The sequence below is a fragment of the Malania oleifera genome, chromosome 3 (genome assembly GCF_029873635.1).
Source record: "Malania oleifera isolate guangnan ecotype guangnan chromosome 3, ASM2987363v1, whole genome shotgun sequence".
Taxonomy (NCBI): domain Eukaryota; kingdom Viridiplantae; phylum Streptophyta; class Magnoliopsida; order Santalales; family Ximeniaceae; genus Malania; species Malania oleifera.
In genome coordinates this window covers 28,010,540-28,022,978 of record NC_080419.1, presented here as the reverse complement: position 1 = coordinate 28,022,978, position 12,439 = coordinate 28,010,540, and the positions used below count along the sequence as shown (strand labels likewise).

The 12,439-nt window shown below is 39.4% G+C and overlaps 1 protein-coding gene across 1 annotated transcript; it reads right to left on the bottom strand.

Annotated features, from left to right (window-relative positions):
- Nucleotides 1-1,158: 1,158 nt before the first annotated feature.
- On the bottom strand, nt 1,159-2,673 carry LOC131151060 (3-oxo-Delta(4,5)-steroid 5-beta-reductase-like). Its single transcript, XM_058102236.1, has one exon. The coding sequence runs from the start codon at nt 2,538-2,540 to the stop codon at nt 1,389-1,391; it is 1,152 nt and encodes a 383-aa protein (XP_057958219.1). The 5' UTR covers nt 2,541-2,673; the 3' UTR covers nt 1,159-1,388.
- Between the last annotated feature and the right edge of the window lie 9,766 nt (nt 2,674-12,439).

Below are 12,439 nucleotides of genomic sequence, written 5' to 3'. Positions count from 1 at the left end.
TTGATAGAATTGAATGGATTGTGAATGGAATTATAAAGGCTGATTTTATTTTATTTTATTTTATTTTTTCATACTAAACCAGTCATTAGATTTTAAACAAGAGCTGTAATGCTAGACTATGTGAATAAATGTTATACAAGGATTTATGTCATCATGCATTTGGGAAGATGATTAGGGAGCATCGTAGGCTTTGAAAATTTTCTATTATAATATAAAAAATCATTTAATATAAGATAAAAAATCATTTGAAAATTATTATTTTTGGGAAAGCTGACTACTGCAATTTATTTTTGGTGATCTTAGACCACATGCGCGCTGGCCCTGCTCATAGCTAATGCAACTTTTAATTTTTTTAATTGATGATCTCAAAGAACATGAGGCGCTGTCCCTGTCACCAAAATTAGGGCTTAAAAGGACTTTGATTGAATAAATTAGGGAAATTAATCTACAAAAATATGAATTACTAAATTCAATTAAGATACTATCTTAGCTTTACTTAAACAACACCCATTTACTTAATACCAATGATTGTGGAGAAAAGTAACTAAATTGCTAAATTTAATAGTTCCCCCAAGACATAAAAATATATATATATATATATATATATATATATTATATGAGTTTCAACTCTTCATATCAAAATAAAATTACATTTATTATACACATACTCGTTACATGATGTCGTTTTATGAGAGTAAACAAAAATGTTATAATTCGAATTTTAAGAAAAAAAAATTGATTAACTTCATATAATTATCTTCATCCGTTTCAACTTCTCTACCTACAACCTGATACCGATCTTGAATGAATCAGCATGCTTGAAAAACCTAAAATCTCGACTTGTTCATTCATACTCAAAACACGCTAAAATCCAAAACGCAAAGCACGTTTAAGGGCATTCTTTATTCTTTAACCATAGTAAAAATGATCATAAATGGTGAGAGATGAGGTGGGATGTAATTTTTAACCTTTAAGGATAATTTATCAAAAATAATACTTTAAAAGGTCTCTTATCAAATAAGTTATGGAAATTAAGTTGTAAAAAATATGAATTACAAAGTGCATTTAAGAGAAAACTATTTTGAGCTTCACCTAAACATAACCCATTCACTTAATAGTTAATACGGAATATGATTGTTAGGACATATAATTAAACTATTAAGTCAAATTTGATATCACAACTTTTATTTCAAAAGCTTCAGTAGTTCACATACTCGATACATTAACTTAACATACATACTTACATGACGTCGTTTTGTTAGACGAAATAACTTCAGGTGATTTTTTTTATTTTTATTTTAAATATATGTAAAGAACAGCAGAGATATAACTTCAAAGAATACTGAAAATTACAGGCTTCGTGAGGTAAAGCAGGATTGAGAGTAGTTTTATGGTATTATCTTCATTTGTCTTAACGTCTCTACCCACGGCCCGATGCTCTTGAGCGAATCCGCATGCCCGAAAAACCCAAAATCTCGGCTCTTGTTCATACTCGAAACATGCTGAAACTCAAAATGCAGAACATGTTTAAGGGCACCGAAACAGGTTATCTCCTCCAATCGGGTCGGGTAAAGCCCATGCTCTTCCACTATGGCGTCCCACACTTTTCCTTTCCCCTCCATCAGCCCCACGATATCAAACTCCTCCCCTTCCTCGTAGGGCACATACCCTACGCCAAACACCTCACTTAGCACCTTCCACATGCTCTTCCACGTAAAAACGTCGCCGTTTGTGCAATTAAACGCCTGGTTCTTAGCCTCCTCCGTCACCGCCGCCCATACGTGCTGCTCCGCCAGCACGCGCACGTCTGTCGCGTCGCAGAAATGCTCCCACGTGTACCTCGTCCCGGGAAACCGAAACGGCAGCCCCTCGAGGCGGCACACGGCGGCGTACACAGCCAACGTTAGCAGTGTGTTGTATGCGCTCCTTGAGGATGCGCCCAAGATGATGGAAGCGCGGTGCACGGAGTACGTCAACCGCGGCGCGTGGGAGGCCAGGAGGTCCTCCAGCGCGTAGTAGAAGTTGGGGAAAGGCAGCCGAGGGGAGTCTTCCCGGAACGGAGGGTCCGGGGGGACGTGGGCGAGGCTGGCCGAGTGGGTCGGGTCGAAGATGGGGCCCATGTAGTGCTTGGTCCCGGTTTGGAGGGTGACGTGGCGGAGCCGGGCATCCGGGGCCGATCCGAGGACGTGGAGGACGTTGGAGAGCATGGATCGGTTAACGGCGGTGTTAGACTCTTCGGAGTCGCGGACTTGGAGGGCGACCCAGAAGAGGTGGGTGACGTCGGCGGAGATGGGGGAGAGGTGGCGGCGGGTGTCGTTGAGGTCGGCGGCGTCGAAGTTTATGTAGTGGTCGACGGCGGAGAAGGGAAACCAGGAGGGCATGGGGCGGCGAGCGGCGCCGTAGACCTTCCAATGCCCACCGAGAGCGGTGGGGCTCCTGAGGGCTTGGGCGAGGCTTAAGCCAGCCATACCGGTGACGCCTACTACGAGAGCTACTGAGGCAACCGGAGATGAGGGAGAGATCACCGCCTCGGGTTCCATGTTTGCCTGCTTCACACGGAGTGATCAGGATGAGGGAGGAGACTTAAAGGTCATTTGTTCGTCCTAAGATGCATATGGAGGAGAGTAAGTGAGAGGTCATTTTTATGAATATATCATTTGTCCGTTCAGACGTGATGCCAAGTGCTATATATATATATATATAATTTTCAGGAGAACGTGATGCCAGTGCTCACGCAAGTGGCAACATGGAATCTTTTCCTAATTTAATTTTGTTTTAATTAAAAATATTTAAGAAATGTGCAAGATGAAACTTCATTTCCACAATTGATGTGTCTAAAAAAGCGCTAGATCATTCAGCGTTCTTTAAAGAAAAAGCGTTTGATGATTGTCTTTTATGAAAAAACATTACTTGGAATAACATTTTTATTTAAAAAGTGCCATTTGGACTAGAGATTTTTGCATGACCCATGCAATATCTAATAATTGATTTTTTTTTTATTTTTTATTCTTTGTATTAGGGATTATTGGGAGATTTGAACAAATTTCAATAATTTTTTTTTTAATATTAGACATCAAAATATTAAGAGTATTTAAATTGATTGTCTTTGATATTAACTCCTAAATCTTTTTAGTACTTTCAATAACAATGAGTGTGTTCTAAAGTTTGTATAATAAAACTTTAAAAAGGAGTCATGACTTTTTTAGGAACTCGTTATCTAGAACCATTTTGTTAAGTCCATTATATTTATACGTATAGTGGATAAGATTCAATAAATATTGTCATTAATTAATGTAGGATATAATCTAGTGAACAAACTTTGTATAAATAATTTTTCCAATTCAAACTACCAAAATATGGAAGAAAATAATGATAGATAAGAGTCCACCAACATTTATTTAAAAAAAAAAAAAAATCTAAACGGCATACACAAAAGGAAAAATATAACAACCTAACAATCTTAAATCAACCAAAATAAACTAGTTGTTGCAATGGTAGAAAATGATTCACGTAACTGATTCCACCTACTAGGATTTAACGCATGATTATTTTTTATTATTGTTGGTGATGGTGGTGGTGGTGGTGTCTTAGATAAAAAGGTGAACTTTCAAACTATTTACTTATAAATAATCTTTAAAAATGAATATTTAATACTGGTTATAAATTTTATTTTTTTTTTATCATTTCAATAAAGCATAAGGCACCAAGAGTCGACAAGAATTAGTTATTTCGAAGTGTTCATTTGAAAGATTGAAGGCAATCATAATACAATTGAATTGAGTTTTAGTAAACCCTACCTCCTCCCCTCCCTCAACTCCAAAAAAAAAAAAGAGAGAGAGAGAGAGAAACATCCACTGCCCATTAATTTTAATAATCTTGAATATTATAGATATGATGGATAAAGTAGCCTTTTGCTTTGGTGGAGCCCTAGGTTCGAATCATCCTTATTTGAAAATGTGAATTGGAGGCATGAGAGAAGAGGGAGGGGAAGTTGAAAGAGGTTTTGAACTTGAATTTGAATCATAGAAAAAAAGAAAGGGAAATATAAAAATTTTATTTTTTTTAAATATAAAAAAGTAATTTTTTAAAATTAATTAATAAAATTGTATTTAACATGTAATTAGTCATTTTTTAAAAAAATAATAAAAAATTCTTGTCATCATATTTGAATAAAAATTTAATTTTATAATATTTGATATAGAAAAAAAAATGTAATAAAAATTATTTTTTTCTTACAAAATTTTAATTTAAAAGGAGTGTAAAAGAGAAAAATGGGAGGGGGAAAATTGGACTTATAGTTAGTGGTCACCTATTAAATAATAGAGCTCTAAACTAAGTATTTTTGCATCCCTCTCTCCTTCCATGAATTCCTTATCTTTTGTCGTTCCTATTGAGATTGCAGGTGTGGAGTCATCGGCAGCAGCACCTCCCCCCCCTCCCTCGACGCGCAGCTTATGTTGAAATTGGAGACCTGCAGTAAATAGAGACCTGCAGTAAATAGAGACCAATATCTCTCCATCTACCTTGCCTACCATGGCTAACATTAAGTCACCATGTTTGAATTTCTTGCTAACCACTCCACCTCCCCATGGCTATATATATAGTTTGCTGTGTTGCAGTGAGGTGTGAAGCGTGAGAAGTGTAGTGTATGTGAGAGGTGTGGTGTGTGAGTGCTGTGAGTGTTGAGAGGTTGTGTTGTACACAGAGAAAGTTGTGGTGAGAGAGAGAGAGAGAGAGAGAGAGAGAGAGAGAGAGAGAGAGAGAGAGAGAGAGAGAGAGAGAGAGAGAGAGAGAGAGAGAGAGAATTGAGTAGTGTGGCTCCTTGTATTTCTTCTCCTAGTATAGTGTAGTGGTGTGTGCTTTGTGGACATAGTTCGATTCGACCGAACCACATAATTTCTGGTGTTCCATTGTGGATATGTTTGATTTTTCTTCGTATGTGATTGTTGCTCCAGTAATTATCCCCAACAATTGGTATTAGAGCTTGGTTAGAGTAGAATCGTCAAATCAGAGAAAAATTCCTTATTAGCTTTATCATGATCCCAAAAGGTGGGGTGAATTGGTATTTTTAAATTTAATCCTTAGGTAAATGTTTTAATACCAGTAGGCTCACAACCTTAAGGACAATCTAGTGCAAGTAAAGTAAATATACTTGAATTTAAATAAAGCAATTTACTCAACACCACATGTACCAAAAAGTAGTAAAGTAAAAGTGACACACAAAGATGTTATCGAGGTTCGGTCAATTGCCTACATCCCCGCCTTGGCTAACAAGCACAAGGATTACCACTATAACTTGCTCACTTAAACGGGTGGAGCGACACATATACAAACAAGTCAATTAGCACAAGGCTGACCTCAACCTTTACAACAATCCTTATCAGACTAGATTACCGCCCCTTCAGATCATGCTTGGAATCACTTAGATTTACAATCAAATGGTACAAAAAAAAAGTACTTTCAATTAAAACAAATATGTACCCAAATGCGTTCAATCACATACACCACAAATGATTTAATACGTAAGCTCAGTGTGGTCTAAATAGTTCAACTCTTAAATGTATTTTCTATCAGTGTAATGAGTACTCACGAGTGTCAACAATCAATTTTTTGTATTTCAAGATATTCTCAATCAAGGTACTCAAACAAAGATATCACTCAAGTTTCAAATATTCCAAAGTGCAGAATATATCAATGACGTGAATAGTGTATATGCTTGGTTTGCAAGATATATGTAATCTTTGTATTCAGCAAAATGATATATATTTGAATAAATATTGTAATAAAGACCAATATCACTAACAAAAATATCTTTTCACAAGTATATCAATGTAAATCCTGCAAGATATTTAAGTAAGTTTTGAAAACGTTTTGCAACCCAAAACAAATACAAACTTCCTAAGTTATTGAAATGAGAATGCAACACTCTGAAGTTCAACACAAGTTTTTTTAGGATAGGCTTATAAGCAAAGCCTCCTAAGAACACTTAGGTTATGCTTTCGTAAAAATCGATTCAAACACTTAACAATGAGAGAGCAAACCTCTTAATACCAACACTCAATACACTTACAGATGATATAGAGGATTGAAGAAGGTAAGTTTGAGTGTTTTTAGAGAGAGTGGAGATAGTAGTGAGAGTTTTGCTTGAGAGAAAATTTTTGGATTTTGTATGCTAATCTGGTTGTTAATTTTCCCAAATGAAGGGGTATTTATAGGCACCCCAAGAATTTTTATCGTTAGGGACAAGACTGGTATTATCAGAAAAGTTTAGTGATGTATTAGTCATTTTAATCATGTTTTAAAAATATTAACCACGATAAAAATTCACAACAACCCGAGAGACCCGGTTGACCAGAAACCTTTCGGTCGACCGAAGTTTGTATGGCTCGGTCGACCAGACTATTTTTGAACTTGGGACTCGATCGACTGGACGTACATGTCCGAGGTGATTTTTCAGTTTTACCGAGGTTCGATCGACTAGACTGATTTGAACTGGGCGATTCGGTCGACCAGACCGTTGGGACTTCTCCCAAGGACCCTCGATCGACTAGACAGTTGGAATACAATTTGGGTTTAATCGACCAGGAAGTCAAAATGTTGACTTCGGGAGGTTTCGATCAATTGGGGGCTAATTGAACTATATAGTTCGGTTGACCGGGACAAGGTTAATTTGTTTACTCAGATCGAGTTCGGTCGATCAAGGTAGAATGAACTGTATGAGCCGATCGACTGAAAGTGCACAAAGTGTGCATTTTGATCCTGATTCAATATACTTTCACCCTATTCAAGTTCCTAATACATGCAAGTGCAATGGTGAGTGTCTTAGGGTCATTTCTAGGTCTTTTTGAAGACACCAAAAAAATCTGGTGTTGGTCAACCTTCGGTCGACCGGAGGGTAACCTTTAAGGTCTTTCTAAGGTCATTTTTAGTTATTCTTGGTTTGAGCTTACGTATTAGACCATGCATGTGATGTGTGTGTGCTTATTAAAGCTTCATTTATTGTACGTGCATCTTGATCTTGATGATTGAGATTCCTGCACATAATCTCATATACCCAGTAGATATTATGAGTATTTGTCATAATCAAAACCAGACATGACTTATAAGGTCAACATTTCCAAATTTTGAGCCTCTGTCTAGTAACTCAAAATTTAATTTTGAGGTCACCATCACACTCCTCTCGTCAAGACGAAGCAAACGGTGGCAACCAGAGCTCCAAACGACCTCAGAAGACGCCGTACGCACCTACATGCATTGCCAACATCCAAGGATGTCTTAGGGACGTCTCCACACGCTCCCACACGCCTTCACGTTCCGACAAAGGTGTCGATAGATCACTCCACGCGCGGCTATGTGTTGGCGAATGACTAGCGAGTCAGCAGGAGGTTGAAGACGAGTGACGTTAACACCACGTCACCCGTCCACGTTAGCGCACGTTATCCAGGACTCGCACCCAGTCAGCGCCCAACGTTAGCGTCTAGTCAGTGCCATGTGGCACCGAGTAACTGTCCCACGTTAGCGCTGCATCACTCCATGTTAGAAGCCGAGTCAGCCGCCACATCAGTGTCATGTCAGCATCTGAGCCCCATAATGGGTCCCACATTTATATGCTAGTAGGTGGGCCCCACCCTACCACGTCATCTAACGGTGTCAGTTAACGACGTCATTAATGCCATTAGGGAATATTCCGTTAGTAAGGAATATTCTTTTAAAGTTGACTAGAGTTGACCGAGTTTGACAAAGAGTTTGACCGGGCTTTTCGAATCCGTTTTTCGAACGACTTAAGCCACTTATAGGGTTTTTGGCTGTTTCGGATCCAACCATGCTATCCGTTTGAGCTAATTCCATCTCTAGATCAGTGAATCAAGATGTCGAACGAAAAGAGCTCTTAGATCGAGATGTTTGACTACACGAACTTCGATTTTGGAAAATGTTGATCGAGGACTATTTGTTTGGTAAGGAGTTGCACTTACCACTGAAGGAGAAGCCAGAATTCATGAAGGAGAGCGAATGGGAGTTGCTTGATCGAAAAGCTCTCGGAGCTATCAAAATGACATTGGAAAAATTCATTGCCTTTAATATCAAGCACTTGACAACCACTAAGTCCCTTATGGATGCGCAATCTAATATGTGCAAGCAGCCATCAGCCGTGAATAAGGTATATCTAATGAAAAGATTATTTACCATGAGCATTTCTGCAGGTAAAAGTTTTAGCAGACACCTAAATAATTTCAATGAGCTGTCGGATCAACTCGCCTCCGCTAGAATTACAATTGACAATGAGATTCGTGCCCTTCTGATTATCAGTCAGCTGCTTGAGAGTTGGAAAGGTATTGTCACTGCAATCAATAGCTTCACAGGAAAATTAAAGCTAAAGTACGATAAGGTTATCAACATGATTTTTACGGAAAAGATTAGAATGCAATCGAACAATGCCTCCACTTCAAGTTTAGCCTTGAATGTGGAAAGCCGAGGAAAGGGAAGCGAGCATGGATGATCCAAAAAACGCGACAGATTTAGGACCAGACAATCTAAATCCAGAAATCCCAAAGGTTCCTAGGGCACAAAGAATGTTGAGTGCTGGAATTTTGGAAAGACTGGGTATTTCAGAAACTAGTGCAAAGGTCCGAGAAAGGAATCTGAGGCAAAGACAGAAGTAAATCTCGCCTCTTCTTTAGGAGAAAAAAGATGCATTGGTATGCTCTCTAGAGAGCAAGCAGGAGTCTTGGGTCTTAGACTCCGGGGCCTTATTTCATGCCACTTGCTGTAGAGATTGCCTAGAGGATTACACACTAGGTAATTTGGGTAAGGTGTACCTTGGCAACGATCAACCTTACGACATAACTGGCAAGGGAGTTGTAAAGATCAATATAAATGGGTCAGTATGGAAGCTAAAGGATGTTAGACATATTCTAGACCTAAGAAAGAAATTGATCTCAGTTGGTCAGCTGGCAGATGAGGGATACACGATGACATTCAATGGCGATGAATGGAAGGTTTCAAATGGTGTACTAACGATTGCCAGAGGTAAGAAAAATGGAACACTTTATCTAACCTCCAATGCTTCCATGTCTATTTCAGTTGCTGCAGGAAACGATGACAGCAACATCTGGCATTAACGACTCGGTCACATGAGCGAGAAAGGGCTTAAGGTGATGCACTCAAAGGGAAAATTAAGTGGTTGATAGTCAATGTAGATGGACATGTGTGAGGATTGCATATTTTGGAAACAGAAGAGGGTCAGTTTCCAGAAAAACACCCGTGCCCCAAAGAAGGAGAGATTAGAACTAGTCCACTCAAATGTGTGGGGACCGACGCTCGTCTCATCCATAGGCGGAAGGAATTATTTCGTCACGTTCATTGACGATCACTCTCGGAAGGTATGAGTTTATTTTTTGAGTATAAGTCGGAAGTATTTGATGCTTTCAGGGTATGGAAAACTATGGTTGAAAACGAAATTGGTTTGAGAATCAAGAAGCTGAGAATAGATAACGACGGTGAGTATGAAGACACCAGGTTTAAGAAATTTTGCTACGAGCACGGTATCAGGATGGAAAGAACTGTGCTAGGTATGCCTTAGCACAACGGTGTAGCAAAGCAGATGAACCGAACATTGACTGAAAGAGCCAGAAGCATGCATATATAGTTAGGCTTACCATTGCAATTTTGGGCAAAAGTAGTTGGCACAACAGTGTACTTGATTAACAGGGGTCCATTAGTACCTTTGGACCACTGTATACCAGAAGAGGTATGGAGCGAAAAAGAGGTGAGGCTTTCACATTTGAAAGTTTTTGGTTGTGCTGCATATGTACACATCAGTGATTGTGTCAGGAACAAGCTTGATCCTAAGTTTTGGAAATGCACCTTCATCAGTTACAGTGAAGATGAATATGGGTATCACATTTGGGATTATAAAAACAAGAAGTTGATCAAAAGTAGAGACGTAATTTTCAACGAAAATGTGATGTACAAAGACAGGCATACAGCAGAATCCACCGAACCAGTTCAGATGGAGTCAACCTATGTAGATATAGATGATATCCCATAATGTGCCAGGACACAACAACAGAATACCGAGAATCCTTAGGCGGAGGAACCAGTGAAGCAGATCGTCGCACCACTGCCTCCTACTTCAGCTCCGGAGCTTAGGAGATCTACTTGACCCCATGTACTAAAAAGAAGGTATATAAATTACTTACTTCTTACAGATGGAGGAGAGCCCGAATGCTATGATGAAGCATGTTAGGTGGCAAATACGAGCAAGTAGGAGCTAATTGAGTTGCCCAAAGGTAAGAAGGCCCTTCACAACAAGTGGGTGTATAGAATAAAAGAGGAGCATGATGGCTCTAGGAGGTACAAGGCTTGGTTGGTAGTTAAAGGCTTTGAGCAAAAGGAAGGAATTGACTACACCGACATCTTCACAGCAGTTGTGAAGATGACAACCATCAGATCAGTCTTGAGCATTGTTGCCTCAGAGGGCCTATATCTGGAGCAGTTAGATGTGGAGATGGCGTTTCTTCACGACGATATTGATGAAGAAATTTACATGCATCAACCAGAAAGATTCACAGAGAAAGGTAAAGAGAATCTGGTGTGTAGGTTGAAGAAGAGTTTATACAGTCTCAAACAAGCTCCCAGACCATGGTACTGAAAATTTGATGGCTTTATGCATAGGAATGATTTTCTATAGTGTAATGCCGACCACTATTGCTACTTCAAGAGGTATTAGTATAGTTATATCATTCTGTTGTTATATGTGGATAACATGTTAATCGCAGGACCAGATATAGAAGAGATCATGAAATTGAAACAGCAATTTTCAATGGAACTTGACATGAAGGACTTAGGCTCAGCGAAGTAGATACTTGGGACGCAGATCTCTACAGATAAGCGACAGGGAACATTGTAGTTATCTCAGTCGGAGTATATTAGCCGTGTTCTATAGAGGTTTAACATGAGCAGCGCCGAAGTAGTAAATACACCTTTGGTAGGACACTTTTGCCTCTCCAAGGATCAGGTTCCCCAGACAGATGAAGAGAAGGATTTCATGGCTAAGGTACCTTACGCCTAAGTCATTGGAAGTCTCATGTATGCCATGGTTTGTACCAAGCCGGACATTGGCCAAGCAGTGGGAGTAGTCAGTAGATTCATGTCTAATCTAGGGAAGACTCACTGGGAAGCAGTGAAGTAGATCTTCAGGTACCTTAGAGGCACTGTTGATAAGTTCTTATGTTTCGAAAAAGGAGATTTGAAAGTCAAAGGGTATGTAGATGCTGATTTTGCTCGTGAAATTGATCGTCGCAGGAGCACCACCGGATACGTGTTCACTGTTGGCACAACAACTGTTAGTTGGATGTCACAGATACAAAAGATTGTTGCCCTATCCACTACATAAGTTGAGTACGTAGCAGTGATAGAAACCAGCAAAGAGATGATTTGGCTTCAGGGTTTGTTGATAGAGCTTGGGTTAAAGTAGAAGAGGAATGTTTTGTACAATGACAGTCAGAGTGCGATACATCTGGCAAAGAATTCTGCATTTCATTCCAAAACCAAACATATAAGATTGCGTTATCACTTCATTAGATCTCTATTAGAGGATGGAGTACTCACACTTGAAAATATTCAAGGTAGCAGAAATCCAGCTGACATGTTAAAAAGGTGGTAACTACAGGGAAGCTGAAGTTGTGCTCAATTTCAATTGGTCTTCATGCTTGAAGACAGACATGAGCATATCATTTGCCTATACACTAGTTAAGATGCTGTCTCCGTCTCCAAGTGGGAGATTGTTGAGATTGCAGGTATGGAGTCATTGGCAGCAGCACCTTCCCCCCCCCCCCTTCTGGGCAGCTTATGTTGAAATTGGAGACTTGCAGTAAATGAAGACCAATAGCCCTCCATCCACCTTGCCTACCATGACTGACATAAAGCCACCATGTTTGAATTTCTTGCTAACCACTCCACCTCCCCATGGCTATATATATAGTGTGCTGTATTGCAGTGAGGTGTGTAGCGTGAGAAGTGTAGTGTATGTGAGAGGTGTGGTGTGTGAGTGCTGTAAGTGCAGAGAGATTGTGTTGTACGTAGAGAAAGTTGTGGTGAGAGAGAGAGAGAGAGAGAGAGAGAGAGAGAGAGAGAGAGAGAGAGAGAGAGAGAGAGAGAGAAATAGAATTGAGCAATGTGCTCCTTGCATTTCTTCTCCCAGTATAGTGCAGTGGTGTGTACTCCGTGGACGTACGTCGATTCGACCGATCCACGTAATTTCCGGTGTTCCATTGTGGGTGTGTTTGATTTTTCTTCGTGTGTGATTGTTGCTCCATAATTATCCCCAACGGTTCCAACATAATATTAGCCTAATATTTGGGATGTTAGAATGGAATAATTAGAAGCCGAACAAAATGAAAAATGAGCAAATATTGAAATTATAAAGGCCAAGTTTAAT

Coding starts and splice junctions, on each gene's coding strand:
- LOC131151060 (XM_058102236.1), bottom strand. CDS start 2,540: ATGGAACCCGAGGCGGTGATCTCTCCCTCATCTCCGGTTGCCTCAGTA.